Source organism: Wyeomyia smithii, chromosome 3 (genome assembly GCF_029784165.1).
Source record: "Wyeomyia smithii strain HCP4-BCI-WySm-NY-G18 chromosome 3, ASM2978416v1, whole genome shotgun sequence".
Classification (NCBI taxonomy): Eukaryota; Metazoa; Arthropoda; class Insecta; order Diptera; family Culicidae; genus Wyeomyia; species Wyeomyia smithii.
The window spans coordinates 56145709-56163519 of record NC_073696.1 but is presented as its reverse complement, the minus strand read 5'-3'; the positions used below and the strand labels follow the sequence as shown (position 1 = coordinate 56163519).

At 41.1% G+C, this 17811-nt stretch overlaps 3 protein-coding genes across 5 annotated transcripts; 1 reads left to right on the top strand and 2 right to left on the bottom strand.

Moving 5' to 3' along the window:
• Positions 1-6656: 6656 nt before the first annotated feature.
• On the bottom strand, positions 6657-10935 carry LOC129731448 (GATOR complex protein Wdr59). 2 transcript variants are annotated; one of them, XM_055691453.1, is made up of 6 exons: positions 8934-10935; positions 8742-8874; positions 8491-8656; positions 8296-8428; positions 7490-7519; positions 6657-7250 (listed from the first exon to the last, which is right to left on the bottom strand). In XM_055691453.1, exons 1-6 carry the CDS (start codon positions 10785-10787, stop codon positions 6702-6704), a joined length of 2865 nt encoding a protein of 954 aa, XP_055547428.1. In that variant the 5' UTR covers positions 10788-10935; the 3' UTR covers positions 6657-6701. The 2 variants fall into 2 exon arrangements, with proteins under 2 accessions (XP_055547428.1, XP_055547429.1); XM_055691454.1 differs by lacking the exon at positions 7490-7519.
• A 1129-nt stretch (positions 10936-12064) lies between these two features.
• Positions 12065-13504, top strand: LOC129730993 (deoxyribose-phosphate aldolase). Its single transcript, XM_055690679.1, has 4 exons — positions 12065-12212; positions 12272-12619; positions 12804-13036; positions 13097-13504. Exons 1-4 carry the CDS (start codon positions 12185-12187, stop codon positions 13421-13423), a joined length of 936 nt encoding a protein of 311 aa, XP_055546654.1. The 5' UTR covers positions 12065-12184; the 3' UTR covers positions 13424-13504.
• On the bottom strand, positions 13464-16070 carry LOC129730994 (uncharacterized). Of its 2 annotated transcripts, none has more exons than XM_055690680.1 (3): positions 15682-16070; positions 13790-14565; positions 13464-13653 (listed from the first exon to the last, which is right to left on the bottom strand). In XM_055690680.1, exons 1-3 carry the CDS (start codon positions 15697-15699, stop codon positions 13512-13514), a joined length of 936 nt encoding a protein of 311 aa, XP_055546655.1. In that variant the 5' UTR covers positions 15700-16070; the 3' UTR covers positions 13464-13511. The 2 variants fall into 2 exon arrangements, with proteins under 2 accessions (XP_055546655.1, XP_055546656.1); XM_055690681.1 differs by having other exon boundaries at positions 13500-13653; positions 13797-14565; positions 15682-16066.
• Positions 16071-17811: the final 1741 nt, after the last annotated feature.

Below are 17811 nucleotides of genomic sequence, written 5' to 3'. Positions count from 1 at the left end.
TTGGTATATTTTTCCCATCGAACATGCTCTTGTCATGCATTGATGCCTAGCTACTGATGAATGGCCCTCGGTACATATACGGTTGGTTTGTTGCTTCCATCGGGAAGTGAATTTGCCGGCGGCAATTGGTGCTTTTGACAAAAGCGAAACGTGATTAAATCATGTCGAAATAGTTTACCCCGGTTGTAGTCCTTAAATTTTATTATTATGTGTGATCAATGCATATTTCTGGAAGTATGAACATCAAAAATGGAAATCTGGGTGAAAGCAAAAGCGGAACCTATTGATGGAGTTTTGTGAGGTGTGGTGCAGGGTTTGACGTATGAGATAAATGTTGCATAATAATATATAACTTCGGAGAGTTAATTCAGAATTTAAATGGCAATAGATTAGAAAAAAAAACACTTGATTATATCCTGGTAAGTTTTCTTGATACAACAAGCTCACATTCAAGGCACCTCTAAACCTAAATTGCCAAGGAAATTTGAGTTGTTGTATTTGATGGAGAGGAATGAAAATCCATAAATCATGTACGAACCAGCAAAACATGAATATCTTTTTTGATCGTAGAAATAACGTTACGCATGATTGAATCGGACGCTACCGTGGAGGGGGAAATTTTTCCAAGACAATATACCCTAAAGTGTTTTTTACGCAGGTGATACCTGGCGCGTAAAAAAACACGTAGATTCCGAAACGCATGTAAAAATACCCGCAAATTTCGAAATCGAACACAAAACACCAATTAAAACATACCGCATAAAAAACGACTTTTCTGAATAAACCCGCGTGAAAAAAGCAGTGTAAACTCCGAAATCCGCGTGAAAAAAACGCGTCAACTCCGAAATCCATGTAAAAAAACGGCGTAAAAGAGATCATAGCGTACACCGTAAGAAAAAAAAAGAAAAAAAAAAGAAAAAAATTAAATAATTTTTATAAAACTAAGGATTGCGAAGTAATTCAAGTGATTGCAAGATTCGGAAATGTTTTCTACAAAATTGTTCATATTTCAAACATCTGAATAGTTTCTTTATGCTGTTAATGCTATCAAAGCTCATACTCATCATACAAGATTGGAAAATATATGTCCAGAAATTCCATACGCATTTATTTTCCTCAGTCAATTAATCTCGCAAGTTTTGCTTAAAGGGTGGACACGAAATTATTGCAACTCCTTCAATTGGCTGTAACTCTTTTCCTGTACAAAGGAAATTACCCAAATGTCGAACTTTTTGTCTTCAGAATGTATCGTTTACATGCTGTGAATTTGACAGTTGTGTGTTTTGTTGCCGCCAATAAGGAAACTATTCACATGGCGAATCCGGAGCTTTTCCAGCATGCGTTGGGAATAATGCTTTACATTTGTAATTCGACCCTTTCGAGAGTTCTTAAAAGGATAATGGAAAAGTTGGCACTGGATCACGAGAGTGGTGCTGGAAGACCACCGGAATCAACAGGCAGAAAAATTGAAGAAAGGTAAAAAAAAATATTTTACCTGTCATCCCAACACTTCAACACATGATGTCTCCAAAATGCTTGGAGTTTTGTAATCGTACGTCCAGAAGATCAATGTAAGAAGTAGATTACACGTATAAGATTCAAAAGTTCCTAAATCTTGATGATTTCCATCAGACAACTGCCACAACCCGCGCCAGACAGCTCCACACAAACCTGTAAACGAAAAGTAGTTGTTGTAAGATGGCCGTATGTCAAAGCTGATTTCGAACACTACCAGTACAGGAGTTTTTCACCGGAAAGGATAAGTTCAAAGTGGATGATCGTTTCGAGAAAAAGAAAGTATCCAAATTCGGTGCCAAGTACCTGGAGACTATCTGCACCTGTGGCAAGCGAAGTCATGTTTTCGTCATAAAGGAACTATCAACAGTGAATTTTACAAGACTGAATGCCTCATAAAACGTCTTTTGCCACTTCTCAGACAGCATATAGAAAGCCCACCATTTTGGTGAGATCTAGCCTCTTGTTACTATTCGAAAACTGTGTTAGAATGGTATGAGGCGGAGTCGGTCAAGTTTGTTCTTGAAAACATGAATCTGCCAAACTGCCTGGAGCTTTGGCCTATCGAAACGTATTGGGCTATGATGAAACAGGAACTCAGAAAGACCGAGGAGAATGTAAAAAATGTAAGTGACATAGTCAAGAAATAGAAAAATAATAATAAAAATGAACCGGATATAACTGTACAGACTCTTATGGATGCCGTTGAGCGAAATTATCAAGCGTTTTATCAAGGAACCTTCAAAAGATGATCCAATACATGCAAACTAAGGTCTATTAATGTATAAAATTTAAATTATATGCGATAAATATGCAATGTTTGACACCATGTTTTCTGTGTTGCACTAATTTCGTGTTCACCCTTCAGTACAGCGAATAGCATTTTTTTGTTATCAAATGTTCGCGTTCCTTAGAATAATTTTTCACGATTTCCAACCGATCTCCTGCACGCCGCCGAAGATCGTCCTTAGTACTCGTCGTTCGAAAACTCCGCATTGCCCGTAGAGAACAACCGGTCTTATGAGCGTTTTGTACAGGTTACGCTTCGTACGGGGGTTCTGTTCGACCGCAATTGCTTGTGGAGCATATAGTAGGCACGACTTCCGCTGATAATACGTCTCCGGATCTCTCGGCTGGTATCATTGTCCTCAGTAACCAATGAGCAAATATAGACAAACTCATCGACTACCTCGAACTCACTTCGTTTTAGACGTAAGCGGAAAGCAGTTTGTAGGCGGCATTAAGGACGATGATCGCACGATAGTTCCCACAGTCCAATTTGTCGCCTTTCTTATAGATAGGGCAGATAACCCCATCCTTCCACTCCTCCGGTAGCTGTTCTGTATCCCAAATTCTTGCAATCAGCCGCTTCTTCGGGCCTATCTTAACAAGCTCCGCTCCGAGGCCATCCTTCTCAGCCGATTTATTGTTTTTCAGCTGCTTGATGGCATCCTTAACTTCGCCTATCGTTGGGGCTAGCACGTCTTCTACATTTGTCGCACCGGTGGGATCGCTATCTACGCCACCATGGGCTCCTGCCTGGGCGCCATTCAGGTGTTCGTCGAAGTGCTGCTTCCAGCTTTCGGTCACCTCACGATCGTCCGTGTGAATACTACCACCTTTATCCCGGCACATTTCGGCTCGCGGCACAAAGGCTCTGCGGGATACGTAAAGTTTCTGGTAGAACTTTCGCGTTTCCTGGCAATGATGCAGCTGTTCCAGCTCCAGGCAGCGCTTCTTCTCCCGGAAAATTTGGGTTCGCTGCATCTTCTTCTGTCGGTGTCTTTCCACATTCTGACGAGTGGCACTGCGCATCTTAGCCGCCCGCGCAGCATTCTCCTCACCCAACGCCCTTCTACATTCGTCGTCGAACCACTCCTTCCGTTGGGTTCGTTCCACATGCCCGATGACGTTCTCCGCTACGCTGTTGATGGCTGTTTTAATTGTGTTCTAACAGTCCTCGAGAGGACCTTCCTCCAGCTGGTCCTCTTCCGGCAGCGCAGCTTCGAGCGAATGCGCGTAGTTTTCGGCGACGTTAGGTTGCTTTAGTCGCGCGAGATCTAACTGGAGCGGGCGTCGGTACCGAATGTTGTTAACAACCAACGGAGAGTTTTGGGCGCATCTTAACCATCACCAGGTAGTGGTCCGAGTCGACGTTAGCGCTCCTATAGGATCCGACGCCTATGATGTCTGAGAAGTACCGACAATCAATCAGAATGTGGTCGATTTGTGCTTCCGTCTGATTCGGTGACCTCCAGGTGTACTTGTGTAGGAGGTTGTGCTGGAAACAGGTACTAAAGTCGATGAGTCTTAGGCCCATTTCGTTGGGTCACTGGTGCGCGCTGAACCCTCCAATCACCGGTTTGTATTCTTCCTCCTGGCCGACCTAAGCGTTGAAATCCCCGATGACGATTTTGATATCATGTTTTGGGCAGTGGTCGTACTCACGCTCCAATTGCGCGTAAAATTCATCCTTGTCGTCTTCAGTACTTTCGAGGTGAGGGCTGTGTACGTTTATGATGCTTATTTGAAGAACCGGCCCTTGATTCTAAACCTGCACATTCGAGGTCTGATTGGCCAATCACCCGTTTCCGCATCTCGCCCATCACTATGAAAGCTGTCCCCAACTCGTGTGTGTTGCCGCAGCTCTGGTAGATGGCATGACCATCACGGAACGTACGTACCATTGAGCCCTTCCAGCACACCTCCTGCACTGCTACGACGTCGAACCTGCGGGATTTCAATACTTCGAAGAGCACTCGAGTGCTCCCTTAGAAATTGAGAGATCGGCAGTTCCACGTCCCGAGTTTCCAATCGTTAGTCCATTTTCGTCGCATGGGTCTGTGCCGATTGTTCCAGTCTATCTTTGGTATCTTTGTTCTTTGTTCATTACTTGTGAGAGTTTTACGGTGGCGGCTTGTAAGGCCTGCGCACCAACCCCCTGTTTCGCCGAAGGACCATCGTGCGCAACACTGTAAAAAGTCCCACGTTGGCACGAGGACGGTAATCGGCCGCCCCTAACCTGGAGTACAGACGCCGTTTTGAGCCTCTCCTAACATGGAGGACAGAAGCTCGGAAACTCAAAAAAGCCCACCTCTCCTGTCAGCATACGACCAAGTTCCCACCGGGATTGGTTACCCGATCTTCCCTTGGTTGCTCGTAACCCAGCGGGCACCGCGTGGAGGTTGGGATAGAAGTGGCTGGATAAGAGCCCAAGGACCACGTGTGGGGTCTATTTTATTCCTGTAGGTGCACTTGGCACCGATGGTACGCATTATCCAGCCGTTTGCCGGCCATTCGATGATCTACTGTGTCTACTTCTCTCCACTCTGATTTCACCGTGAAGTGACTCCCGTAATAAGCACCAAAAGCGGCCCTGATATATGTATACACAGCGTCAATTTGCGATTCAACTTCCATCTGTAAGATACATGTTCTTGTAAATTCGATTAAGTTAGTCGACACAGAACGAATCGCCATTAACCCATACTATTTTTTTCCCTTTCTGAATACAGGAAACATGGAGAATTTTTTTGACAGTGCTGAAAACTTCCGTTGCTCAAACGATTCGGTACCGAAAAATTTGCAAAGCGTAAAAATCACCAAATACTTTGAGTGATTAAAAATTAAAAAGATTACCACCTTCGACAAAAAAAAATCATCTATACTGGGAGTTGCATCTGTGTAGAACTTTCAACAAAATCTGTACCAAAATTTGTACCGTTAACAACATAAACATTTTGCGTGTTGTGTTGGGTACACCGTGCCACAGCGCTGATTCGAGAAAATTTTATGCTCGAAAAGATTCTCGACTTGATATCACAACCATGTGGAAGAGCTATCCGATCGACATCGCTAACCACAGAATCACGGGGACCAAAACAATATCTATTTTAAACCTGCAACAAAAATTTAATGATGTTTATTGATTTGTTTATTATGGCCTCCGTCTTTGCTAAGCTGTTTCGAATAAAAGACAGTTTGTAGGGTACAGAACGGATTAATCAGTGATCCACTTTTTTTAGTGCTGGGACTATCCGGAATCCAATATCCCGATATCCGACCTCGGATATCCGACAAATATCCAAAATCCGGATCAATCCGATATCCGGATATTATCCGACAGGATATCCGGATTTTCGGATAGTCGGATATCCAGATATTGTATCCGAACATAGTTTAATGAGAATTATGTAAATAATTACATTCGAGGGGTTGGGAATTGTGAAAGAGCCATTTTTCGCGTTACGTTTTAGTCGAACGGGCTTCAAAAGACAGGAAAAAAATTGTGGATATTCGGATGGTAAATGTCCGGATATCCGAATACCCGACTATTCGATTATCCGTATCCGGATATCCGGTCATCAGAATAGTATTCGTTCATCCATCCGTGATCAGAGCTCCGGATAACATCCGGTCAAAAGTCCCAGCACTACTTTTTTTCCTTGTAGAAGACTGAACCACTGCGACCATTATTTGATCTATTGGGGCATACCACTTACTCTGAGTGCGTACGAGCAGGTTCATCACTATTTGGCGAGTGCGCTATATCGATCAGTCGAAGTTCTGAATTTTGATCAATATCGACAATTTCAATGACAGCAACGAAAACTTTGATCAACTAGCTGACTTACTAGTATATGAAATATTGTTCAATACAGACAAACCTTTGAATAAATATCAATCGAAATCAACCAAAATTGTAGCCATTCTCCAAGTGCTGAAGAAAACCCCCTGCAGAATAAATGCAGTTTGTCAAATCAGATAATTGCTGGCCGAGAAAAAAATAGTTAAAAAATTACTATAATTATGTTTGTAATTTGCCTTACATAGTTCGAGTATTTCGACTCTATGCACAGCAGGATGCACAGCAGGATGCACAAGCTGCTTAAAATTGTATCCTAATGAAGCAAAGCCTTGGCGCTACATTGCGATTAAGAACTCGACCTGCTGTTTTATTATTGGATCCTATATTGTTCAAAAAAAAATATATCGGCTCGGTCAATATTAGTTTTAAGCACAGCACTATCGAAGTCCCCAAACGATCGGTTTCCGGAATCGGACTGAAACTATCTGTCGATTACTTGCAAAGCATCTGTAAATAAAATATTAAAAAGAAAATAATTTTCCAATCATCAATATTATTTTAATATGTATATATTTCTCCAGTAAACAAATTTAACAAATCAGTTCATATCACACAGCGCGGAACTCTTCTTCAAACAATGACATCCACAGCCGGTGGCACACTCGTCGTATTTCTCAAACCAGATTCGCATATGCTCAGTATGACCACCGTGGCCACAATTCAGACAGGCATTTGCGGCCCCTCGAACCGGCAGTCGACACAGTGTGCAATAAAGTACCAGCTTCCGACATAACGAGCACGCTGGTGACCCAATCCGGCAGCAGTGTAAACATTCCGTAACAAACTCCACACAACGAGGAGGATCAACATAGTTGGAGAGGTATTTCAGCACCTTGGTACGTGTAACCAGTAAATTCCAACGATACAGCATCTCGGCGTAAGACCGTTTGAAATTATCGTACAGATAACGGTTGGTGTCTCCAAGCAGACTGCGATTAATGTCTCCCAGCCCGGCGATTCGACAATCGTCCAACGAGTCTGACCACGAGTTGCTCCGTAGATGCTTTAACTGTTGAGCCAGACTCCAAACGGCGTTGGAATTGGTACTTTCCACCGGAAGAATAGTGTGGTACGGGGAACCGCTAGGCTGGTGTTTAAAAATAATGAAACTCAGTTTTAATAGGCACCAGCTTCCCAGCAATAAAAACCATCTGAAAACTAGTTTTCTATCTAAGCCAAAGAAATAAACTCATGCATGAAATCTTGACACACGTGCGAATGAATGCCTACATTTTTTGAGTTCAAAGTTAGTTCCATAGCTCAGTTTTCGTTGGAAACAATAAAATATAAAAGTGTTACAAACTAAAAATAAAACTAACCAATTACCTTGATTTTGCGAAGACCACTAAGTATGTGCTATAAGAGTGAGGAGAAAATAATCCAATGTAAAGGGAGGGTATTAAACTATACCAACACGTATGATTAGTAAAAACTGAAGCTGTTAGCGTTACGAAACACGCATTCTTGGTTCGACAACATAGTGCTCTGCATATAGTATGTAATCGTAATAAAAACTTACTGTAGTCAAGCTAGAAATCTCGAAACGACAGCTTCCTTTCCAGAAACGAGTTCCATGCATGTTTTAGGAATTTTGCGGTTGATTTTTTGTTTGATAATTTTTTTTTTTTCGACACACTTTTGGTTCCAGAAAGAAAGCTTCAACTCAAACGTTACAGTTGTTTAAAAATTAAAATTTTCTAAATAAAGATTGTACGCTATCAACTATGTAAATATTCCTAACAATAATGCGAAGTGAATGTTATTGTAATATCATTTGTAGTTAATAGAAAAGCACATGTTTTGGTTCAAATTTGTAATTCGATATTTGATAAATTTTTTTTTTTTTATTTTTTTTCCGATGTAATTGCATATCGACATGATGATAAAATTTTAGTGCGGTTACACAAAAACCTAAATAAAAAACATACAAAACAAATTTTAATATTCAAAAAGCCTCTTTGGATTTCCAAACTTGAAAAAAGTACTACTCGTAAATGTATTACAATAAATTTAAATTTTTGTAAAATATATGGCAATAACCCAGAAGATATGCTTTTCTGTATCAATATAAACTTGAATCCAAAAGCGAAGGATGTACCTCAAACAAACAGACACACACGCTGTATACTCACACTTTGATTGGCAGATTTGCTGCTGGAACTAGAGCTCCTAGAAAGCTCATAAGCAGACGGGCAGTGGCGTCCAAAGGCACAGCACAGCATTGCCGCCGTCTGAATGTCGTATATCTTTGCAAAATGATTAATCCTGTCGAATAGGAAGCACAGTTAAAGTTGTTATTTGGTTCAGCCAGATAAGCCGCAACTCACAATGACTCCAGCAGGCTTTTGGCGAATGGATTCTGGGAGCAAAGCATATCATCATCGGTATCGAAGTCCGTATTTGGCTGGGCAATCATTTCCGCTAGAGACCAGCACTGAACCAGGTCCGGTCGGCCATACTTCTCCGCTACCTGTTTATTGTGATAGCACATAGCTATAAAGTACACAGAAATGATTCATGTTAACATTTTTTTCAGACTAAATAAGGACATTTTAGAACAAAGTAAGCAGCACACTACCTGGAATATTTGAAGTGTTAAGGATATAATTTTCCGCGAGCTCCTTACTAACGTAAAGAATTTTAGAAATATCATAAACGTTAACCATAGCAACGGATGTTTTGGGTACAGTTCCGCGGGTTCTCGAGGATTTCTAAAAAAAAAAACAAGAGATAAACACTTATCCGAAATAATTTCACCCAAAGTACTAACCCTATCGTGCAAATAGAATGACGACGCACTTGGATCCCGATGGGCGTACAGAATAGGCTGAGAACCCATCACATTTCCCAAATAGCCACCACTGAGGGCAGACAGAGCTCTGGGAGTTGTGTTCTGATGCTTTAGACTTATTCGCTTAGTATTCAGCGGTCTAGAAAACGTAACCAGTATTCCAACTTGACTGAACCGAGCGCCAGAAGTTTTCGGGAAGGGGATGCAAGCATCGTGTAGAGCACTGCTCAGTGCACCCTCAAGTCGAGGTGACTGCAGACGTAGATGCTTATCACCATTGTTGGACGATTTTTTCAATTGAGTGACCAACGCTCGCAAACACTGCTCCAAACAAGTTCGACTTTTTCGAACTCTTTGACTTGCCGTCATACGAAGAACCTTCATCAACGTAACCGACAGATTATCGTCCAACGAAGTTCCCTGGCAGTAAACGAACTCCGGTCCAACCCCATTGTTTGGATAAAGCTGTGGAAAGTTTACTTGCAGCATAATAACATAACCGTTAACCGAGATTCGTACGGTAGCTGTTCGTTTGATTGGATCTAGCACTTCGATGTCTATATGTGGAATATTGGGATTCAGCAATGAAAACTCATGCTGCAACGAAACTGAAGGTTGCTTTTCACGAGTCGGACTTTTCATGCAGTTTCCTGAGCTAACTTTATTTAGGGCAGTACCTTCCTCAATAATCAACCCATCATCGTCTTCCGGTGGATAGCGTTCGCAAAGTTTCCGAACTTCTTCGTCTATTCGCCATACTCTCAGTGTCTGATCTCTAGACCATGTAATAAGCTCCGGATCTGCATTCACCAAACTATTCCTTCTCCATGCAAAATCTAAAACGACATCAGTATGTCCCGCCAGTGAGCAAATGGGAGCATCCTGCTTAGAGTTGTTCCACATCAACAAACTGTGTTCACCTCGGCCCTGATGAGGAACGCTAATTGTTACCAACCCATCTGCAAATGGCGTGTAACGCGCCCTCCACACTGGACATGAGGTCGTAATAATCTTCTCTGCTCTTCTAGGATTATTAATGTCAAAGTATTTCACCGTTCCATCTTGACTTGCGGTCGACAGACTGGTTTCATGATCGTGACTCCAGTTAATTCCATGGATTCGTGAGAGATGAGCTGTTATATACTGGATAGGACAAGAACCTTTTCTCTGATCCCAAATTCTTAAATCTCCATCATGTGCAGTCGCTACTAAATTACCGGACACCCGGTTGAATCCTACCTGACTGGCACCAGACATGCAAACCGCGTTTAGCGATAGCACTGGTTTTCGGGGATCCCTAAGATCCCACAAATGAGTGAATGTATCAATCGAACAACTCGCCAACAAATGGGGTACCTTTGAATGCCAATCAATGTCGGTTATCATACGAGTGTGGGCTCTTAGAGAATGTTTCAACGTAGGTTGCCCGGATTTCCATGTAACTACCTCAATCGTCTGACTGGTGGCAATCGCACAATACTCTTGGCTATTCTGGCATATAGCCCATTCTGCGGCAGACACCTCGTATTTCCAAAGTCTCGGAAACTTACTTAAGCCACCCGGACCTCCGCTACAGTCCTCCCTTGAGCCTGCTGCACTGGCAGATTCACAACTGATCTCATAGTCACGCATCGATTGAAGAGCCAGTTGTCTTCTTCCGGCTAGCAGAATCCACGATCCGGTCCAATCCACCGACATTACATTTGCCTGTAAGTCACGATACTCGTGCAACCAAGCGCTGCGTCGCGTCAGGCATCCCGTAGAATCCATTCCTACTCCTCCGTTGAAACCTGTCGATCCGCCGAATCTCGTTTCAGAAAATGAAGACAGCATTGTGAGGCACGAACTTTCACATTTAAAAACTAACTTAAATTACAAGTAAAAGCTTATACATCTTCGGAGAACTAAAAATTATATGATTGAAAGTATCAGCGAACTAGACGAACATATTATTGTTTATTTACCGTTGACAGCTGGTGATAAAAAGTTTCACTTACACTAGAGATGAGCGAATAGCTCACAAACCGTTCATTTGAATCGGTTCTTATAAGAAAAACAATTTTAGGAGTGTGTGTCAAAATGTTCATTTTTGCAACGCTTAGAACTTTTTATGACAGCTAGTTTCTTGTAGGTTTATATGTTGCCAATAAACTAGAATTCATTCCGGGTGCATTGGTACCCAAAGGTTGAAAATCCGTCAAGGATAGAAAGGATAGAAAACTTATGCCCAAATTTTCAGTTGAGTATGTTTTTAAGCTGCGAAGCAAAAATGCTGAACTTGTTTAAAACATATATTCAGGGCCAGATTAAGGCCTATGGAGGCCCGGGGGCCTGGTACCAAGTGGGGGCTCTTTTCAGTTGTCAAAATGTTGTGACACACACTGCCGCTGTTCGCATAATAGTCCTATGTAAAAGTTGCGAGTCCTGTGTAAATTTTGCGAAGATTGGTCCATTTAGCATGTTTTTCAAGAATAGCCATTATAAAAGTGAGGTTTGATTCCCACAACCTCGATTTTAATGGCTACTCTTGTAGAGCATGCCAAAATGGACCCATTTCCGCAAAAAATAAGAAAAAATAGGACTTTAACATAGGACTGTTATGCGAATAGCGGCAGTACAGAAAACGACAAAATGGGCTGCGTTCACTGTCCGCCATTACCGCTCGTGGAAAGCTGGATACGATCGCGACGTGAAGACCCTTACTGTACAACAATCAAAATCGGGTATGCCCAAATTAGATATTAAGTTTACCAAGCTGGAGCATTTCAACTGAATATAATGTACAAGCTCATGTTGACTTACCGAGATGCAATCGGCCGAATTTTGATCTCTACGAAGAAGCATCCATAAAGCACGTTAGTCAAATAGCGGACAAATATCACGTTGTATTTAAGCAGCCATTTGTATTTGTATTTGTATTTGTATTTGAATTCGTTGATTTGAATTTTGAAATTTAGAAATGCAATGGAATAAAACAAAATGTTTCGTCCTAATATGAAATATTTCACCCCCCACAAACATGCCGGCTCACATCTTTGCAACGTTTATCGCACTTTTAAGACTTTTACCCTTTTTCACTCATCATTGCTTGAAAACTAGCAGCACTGCTTTTGACAGCATTTTGTTGTCGGTTTGCTGGCAAAAGATTATCTGGTTTTGTTATCAGTAAAACCACGGGTAAATTAACATTCCATTTAGTACCAATAAACTACCTCACAGGCAACGGAAATATGATAGTTAACAAAGAAATACCTTTCGGTAAGCAGGATATTCCATTATTTCTTTCAAAATCGCATTTCTACTCTAACGATTTGCAGATTCGTCATGTCTTGAAAAGGTTTACATAAATTTGCGCAGCGTTGAACGGTCGGTTGACCTGCTGACATCGTCGCTTATCAAACAGCAATCGTCGGCCGAGCTGTTGAAGTGGACACTGAAAGCACTTAGCCTAACGGATCTGACGACGTTGAGCGGTGATGACACACGAGCAAATGTCGAAAGATTGTGCTTCAGAGCGGCTTTTCCGTTTCCGGAGAGACTAACCGATCCGAAGCTTTATGGCAGCATCCACACAGCTGCTGTGTGTGTATATCCTAGCCGCGTGGGCGATGCTTACGAAGCGCTTAAATCATTGGGAAAAACGAATGACATTCAAATAGCAGCCGGTATGTTTCAATTTTCATATTTTTTTCCAATAAGTGTTGCTTTAAAAGTTTTTGATAATGCATCAAAATAGAATATCCGGAAAGATTTTGAAACCATCATAGAATTAAAAATCAAACTCACGAAAGCAAGAATCGATAGTTTATCTTCCAAAACTTGTTCTCAATCCTCATTATCTTCCAACAGTTGCCACAGGTTTTCCATCCGGACTGTACCCACTGCCTTCTCGACTGTTGGAAATCAAATATGCTATCAAGCAGGGTGCAACCGAAATCGACATCGTTGTTGACCGGAGCCTTGTACTTCGTAACGACTGGAGCCAGCTGTACAATGAAATCGTCCAAATGCGACACGCTTGCGGTGATAAGGCACACTTGAAGACCATCATGGGTATCGGAGAATGTGGCACTATGGTCAATGTAGGAAGTTATTCGAATGATTAATCGTCGGATTCAATGATTATTATATCTTTTTAAAAGGTCTACAAAGCATCAATGGTGGCAATGATGGCCGGTTCGGATTTCATCAAGACATCAACCGGAAAGGAAGCCGTCAATGCCACGCTGCCGGTGGGTTTAGTGATGATTCGTGCCATTCAAGAATTCTACAGACTAACCGGAAAAAAAATCGGTCTTAAACCTGCTGGTGGTGTTCGTACGGTTAAGGATGCGGTTGCGTGGTTAATTATGATACAGGAAACGTTGGGTGCTGAATGGTTAACACCGGAGTTGTTTCGCTTTGGGGCGTCTGGTTTGCTGGACGATATTGAAAAACAGTACTACAATCTCTCGAGAAAAGTTAAATAGTCGCAGGTTAAAGGATTTGGTATAAAAAGTGATTTTATTCGAATTTGTACAATACAATAAAAATAAATAACTAGAAGATTACACACTCTCAATTCTCGATCCGAAAGCCCTTCTCAGGTGATGAACTGTATTTCACGGTACGGAGCTTTCCACTTTTCATAACGTAACCATAACGGCCTCGTACATTTCCGTTATCATCCCGCTCTTCTACGTGAAACTGCCGATTCTTCCTGTACGAAATAAACAAGAATGGGATGAAATTTGTTGGAATTGCCGAATTGGCATGACACACAAACTTGTCCCAATTTGCTACCAAACACCATTCACCAATCGTGCTATTAGAATCACAATGCAAACCACCCCTACCCTTTACCCGTGTCATATCCATAGGCATAACTGGTTGGCCCTTTATGGCCATGCAATTGAAAATCAACACGAGCACCTTCATTTTCATTCGGCAATCTCCTAGTATTTTCATCCATCCGTCGTTGCTGGCTGGGAAAGAATTCTCCGGTATTCAACTCCGCTTGCTTCAGTTCTCTCGGTTTTCCGGTTGCCTCCTTGTCGGCGTCAGCTTGCGTTAACCATGCCGAAGCCAACAGCTTGTCCAGATCCAGTCCATCCAAGAAATATTCTTCGTCGACCTCTCCCTGTTCACTATTCAGTTTGGATTTTTCATTCTCGATCTTTTCCACGTTCTCCAAGTTTTTGATGTTCACCAACTTTTGGTTAGGAATATATTTCTTTCCCTTAGTTTTCTTCGGTTTTTCGACGTAGTAATTTGGTTCGCTCTGCTCGACCGGTGGTGGCAGCAGTGGTTCGGTCAGATCGTCCTGTCGGGGACTATAGGAGCCGTATGATGTCTTTTGGGGAGATTCTGCTGACCCGGCGGGCGAATCGATCTCCCCAGCTGCGAAAAAATCCAGCAGCTTTTCGAACTCATCCTGCTCCTGGGGAACAACCCGTATCAGGTACTTGCTGGCATCTTTTTGCGCGGGTGGTGCGGCCTGCGTAGTTGTGGAAACAGCGGCTGCAGCACCAAACACGCGCTCGTCTCGTCCCGTGGTTAGTGCCTTCGGTTTGCTAACCTTCATCGGCTGCGCGTGGGAACACAGAATGGCACTGAATAGGCATAATGCCAGCTGTGAAGTGAAGGAGAAGGGAAGAGAAAAGTTGTAAAAAAAAGTCTCACTAGAGTGTTTATAAATTACCATTGTGTACCTAATATATTTTTAAAAATAGTTTATGTTTTATAAGCATTTCACCAAAAGACAAAACAATCGCATTTAATCTATTTAAGTTTAGATAGAGCTTTGTGCTAAGTGTCGATATTCAATGGCATTTTAAATTACTACAAAAGTTAGTGAAACTAATCAAAACTTGTAGCTGAAAGAAACTGAGGTGTGTTGAAACTGGTAATTAATTACCCAAAAAGTCACACAAAAAACACGAATAGACTTTCATTATTTAAAGTCAAAAAAAACAAAACTGTGGTTTCCTAAATTTATTAAAACGCACATGCCTGTCTCAAATTTCGCCAAATTAAACTCAATATTGCAATAACTTCAAAAAAGCTGAACTTAAAAAGGAATTGAACACATACTTCCTTAAAACTTTGCAAACAATTTATCCAATTTTATTAATATAAGCGTAAAAAAGACAAAAAAAACTTTTCAAAAAGTTCAATTTAAACCTTTTTAATCGAAAATGAGAAAAAAATTTCCTTTTTTTGAAGAAAATAAAACAAAATACAGAAGAATGAAACGACAAATCTGCAATTCATAATCTATGATAGAACAAAACTTTCTGAAGATTCCAATGTTGTCTTGAACGTAATTAATATAAATATTTCAAACAAAAAATATAATGTTCAAATTATAATTTTCTTAAAATTACCCTAAAAAATTACCAAGCGAAATAAAAACGCAAACAAAGATTATTCCACAGATTTTGATTCAATTTTATAATGATACCAATCGATAATACGCTGCAATTCAGTCCAATACTGTTTATTAACAATTAACCCGGTTTCAGCGTCTTTCATTCAAAACAACAGCAAAACGTAACAAACTCGTTGTGCAGCCATTTGAATCGATTTTCTTTTCACTATTCGGCATCAATTGCCAATTTACAATCCACCGTATTAACCGAAAATTACATCATTTCAACCTTGCCTGGCAATCACTGTCTGTCTGTTTTCGTTCGATCGTTTTGAAACCATTTTCTTTCTCTAACTGAAATAGAAACCAATCAATTACCAGAAGCAAAAACTTCATCTTTCGGGCGAATCGACAGCCACTGTTTTCCTAGTTACCGCACAGTTTTTTCTCCTCCGCGTGATTCAAAATTATTCAACTTCTTAAACACTGTTGATAGTCAATAAAAAAACAAAGCTGCACTCAAGCACTCCAACCCTCGATCACGTGTGATCTATAAAACTAATCTTTGATTGATCATAAGCTTCCTAGCACTACTCGGGGCGAAGAAAACTGTCACTAAGCACGTTTACACTGTTCAATTCCCGAAGTCACAGCCGAATCATGCCCACAAACAGACGTCCATCACTTTTCACTGGAGACATGTTAATAATCGCGCTGATCGTTCATTCTATCCTTCTTATATAGATTAAAAGCCCCACGCGCCGACAGCGTCTACTGCCACTTCAGCTTGCTGTGGGGTCTGGACTGGGGGAGGTTCGCCCGTTTGCTTGCTTGCTCGCTTGCCACTCAAGCTCGGTTGAAGTTTTTCGCGGGTGCTGTTCGTGCTGCAGCAGCAGACAAAGCTGCCAGTGAACACTCGAGCAGGTTATTTTGATGTTTTTCGCATGCTTCAAGAAAAATACATGCCCCTTAGCTTAGGAGAAGTATAGAAGTACCTAGTTACTAGAGAGAAAGAAAGAGATCAGCTGAGAAAAGGGTACTAGCTTTCGAGTGAGAAAGCATACAGCATTGGGATCAAAATTGTCCGGAAAACGTGTGCGCTGGCAGAGATGCTGTTTCCTGTACGCTTATTGCCTGCGTGGATATCAGTGGATCACACGACGGTAATGTGAAAAATCTATCTTATCTAATCGGATGAACTTAAACTGGTTTTGAGCGTGTTATGTTCTTTAGACAGCAGCGCATTATTTTATTTTCTTTGAATGATGGTGCGACTTCTTTTCAATCTTTGTAGACTATCTACAATAATGGTAATCATCTTCATTATAAAGTATTTTGTCAAAATGGGAAAAGAAGAACAATGTTTAAGGATCTATTTGGTGCCAATTTTATACACTAATTTTATTTTTTAGATGAACGGTTTATGGGCTATGAAATCGAAATCTGAAGTATATTTTTTTATTCAATTTCATCTGTATGTATTGTTTTGTTAATTTTAAGGCACTGATTCCGTTCAGATCTTCACTTTTTTGTTGAAGAATAATTGCTAAGCGATTTGAGGTCGATTCTAAACCACATGGTCATTAAGAAAGGGAAAGGGTTTTTTTTTTCTTCATCTATAGAAAGGGGGTTTTGAGAACTACGAAAAATCATGCAGGTCGACAAAAGCGAAAAAAATGCTGTAGGCATTAACCTGCAAAGATATAAATCATTACAACTCAAGAATTGAAGTGGAAGTGCGTAAAGTCTTCAGAGACCTAAATGAAATTTTCCCGTAAGCAAATGTCCAAGCGACGAACCCGGCGAGCAATTACTCTGCGGCCTTTTGACGCGCTTTTAACCAAACTAAAGGCACTTAAATTCGCAAGTAGGCTTAAGAAGCTAGAATCTCTCATTTTTTCCCACTATGAAGTCTGCGACAAAACCTATATTGATCAGGGTTATCATGGTTGCTACGCAGAAACAAAGCATTCATAGTCAATTAATCTTTATAGAAGTGTGGCTGTAAAAATAAAGAAATCCTCTTAAAATTATTGCGATTAGTGATTAGCTCATGTGAACATTCTTTGGAGCAACGGTTAGTTAAAATTTATTTGTACAAAAATTATGGAAAAAATAATTGAAGCTAGTAGCGCATCGAAGTTTGTGATATTCAAATTGGCAGTATGCGCCTGGAGAAACTGCGAAGCCTAGACCGCTCACGCGAGGAGGCCACAAGCTCAGTTTGTCAACCAGTCGACCAGGTAACCATCCGAAGAGTCCGATCATTAAAAAGCAACTTGCACCGCGACAAACATCAGGGGAATCCTATAGGGAAATGCTATTACCTCGATCGACTACCCTGCCTCCCCACTTACTCCTGAACAGTTAAAAATTGTTCGCGACGCCATTCTGGGCTGTAATATTTTACCCGGAATATTCTGTCATTAGGCCTAAGTTTGGGATCTACGGACTTTAAACGGTTTTCTACAACTCTGCGGATAACAACACAGTTAGATGGCTGAAGAC

Bases quoted from the DNA above. Each gene is read 5' to 3' on its own strand.
- LOC129731448 (XM_055691453.1), bottom strand. From the start codon at position 10,787: ATGCTGTCTTCATTTTCTGAAACGAGATTCGGCGGATCGACAGGTTTC. The intron at 8,657-8,741 runs GTAGTGTGCTGC...TGTACTTTATAG, and splicing joins TAACACTTCAAATATTCCAG to CTATGTGCTATCACAATAAA. The intron at 7,520-8,295 runs GTGAGTATACAG...TCACTCTTATAG, and splicing joins GCAAATCTGCCAATCAAAGT to CACATACTTAGTGGTCTTCG.
- LOC129730993 (XM_055690679.1), top strand. From the start codon at position 12,185: ATGATAGTTAACAAAGAAATACCTTTCG. The intron at 12,620-12,803 runs GTATGTTTCAAT...ATCTTCCAACAG, and splicing joins TGACATTCAAATAGCAGCCG to TTGCCACAGGTTTTCCATCC. The intron at 13,037-13,096 runs GTAGGAAGTTAT...TCTTTTTAAAAG, and splicing joins AATGTGGCACTATGGTCAAT to GTCTACAAAGCATCAATGGT.
- LOC129730994 (XM_055690680.1), bottom strand. The intron at 13,654-13,789 runs GTAGGGGTGGTT...TATTTCGTACAG, and splicing joins GGATATGACACGGGTAAAGG to GAAGAATCGGCAGTTTCACG.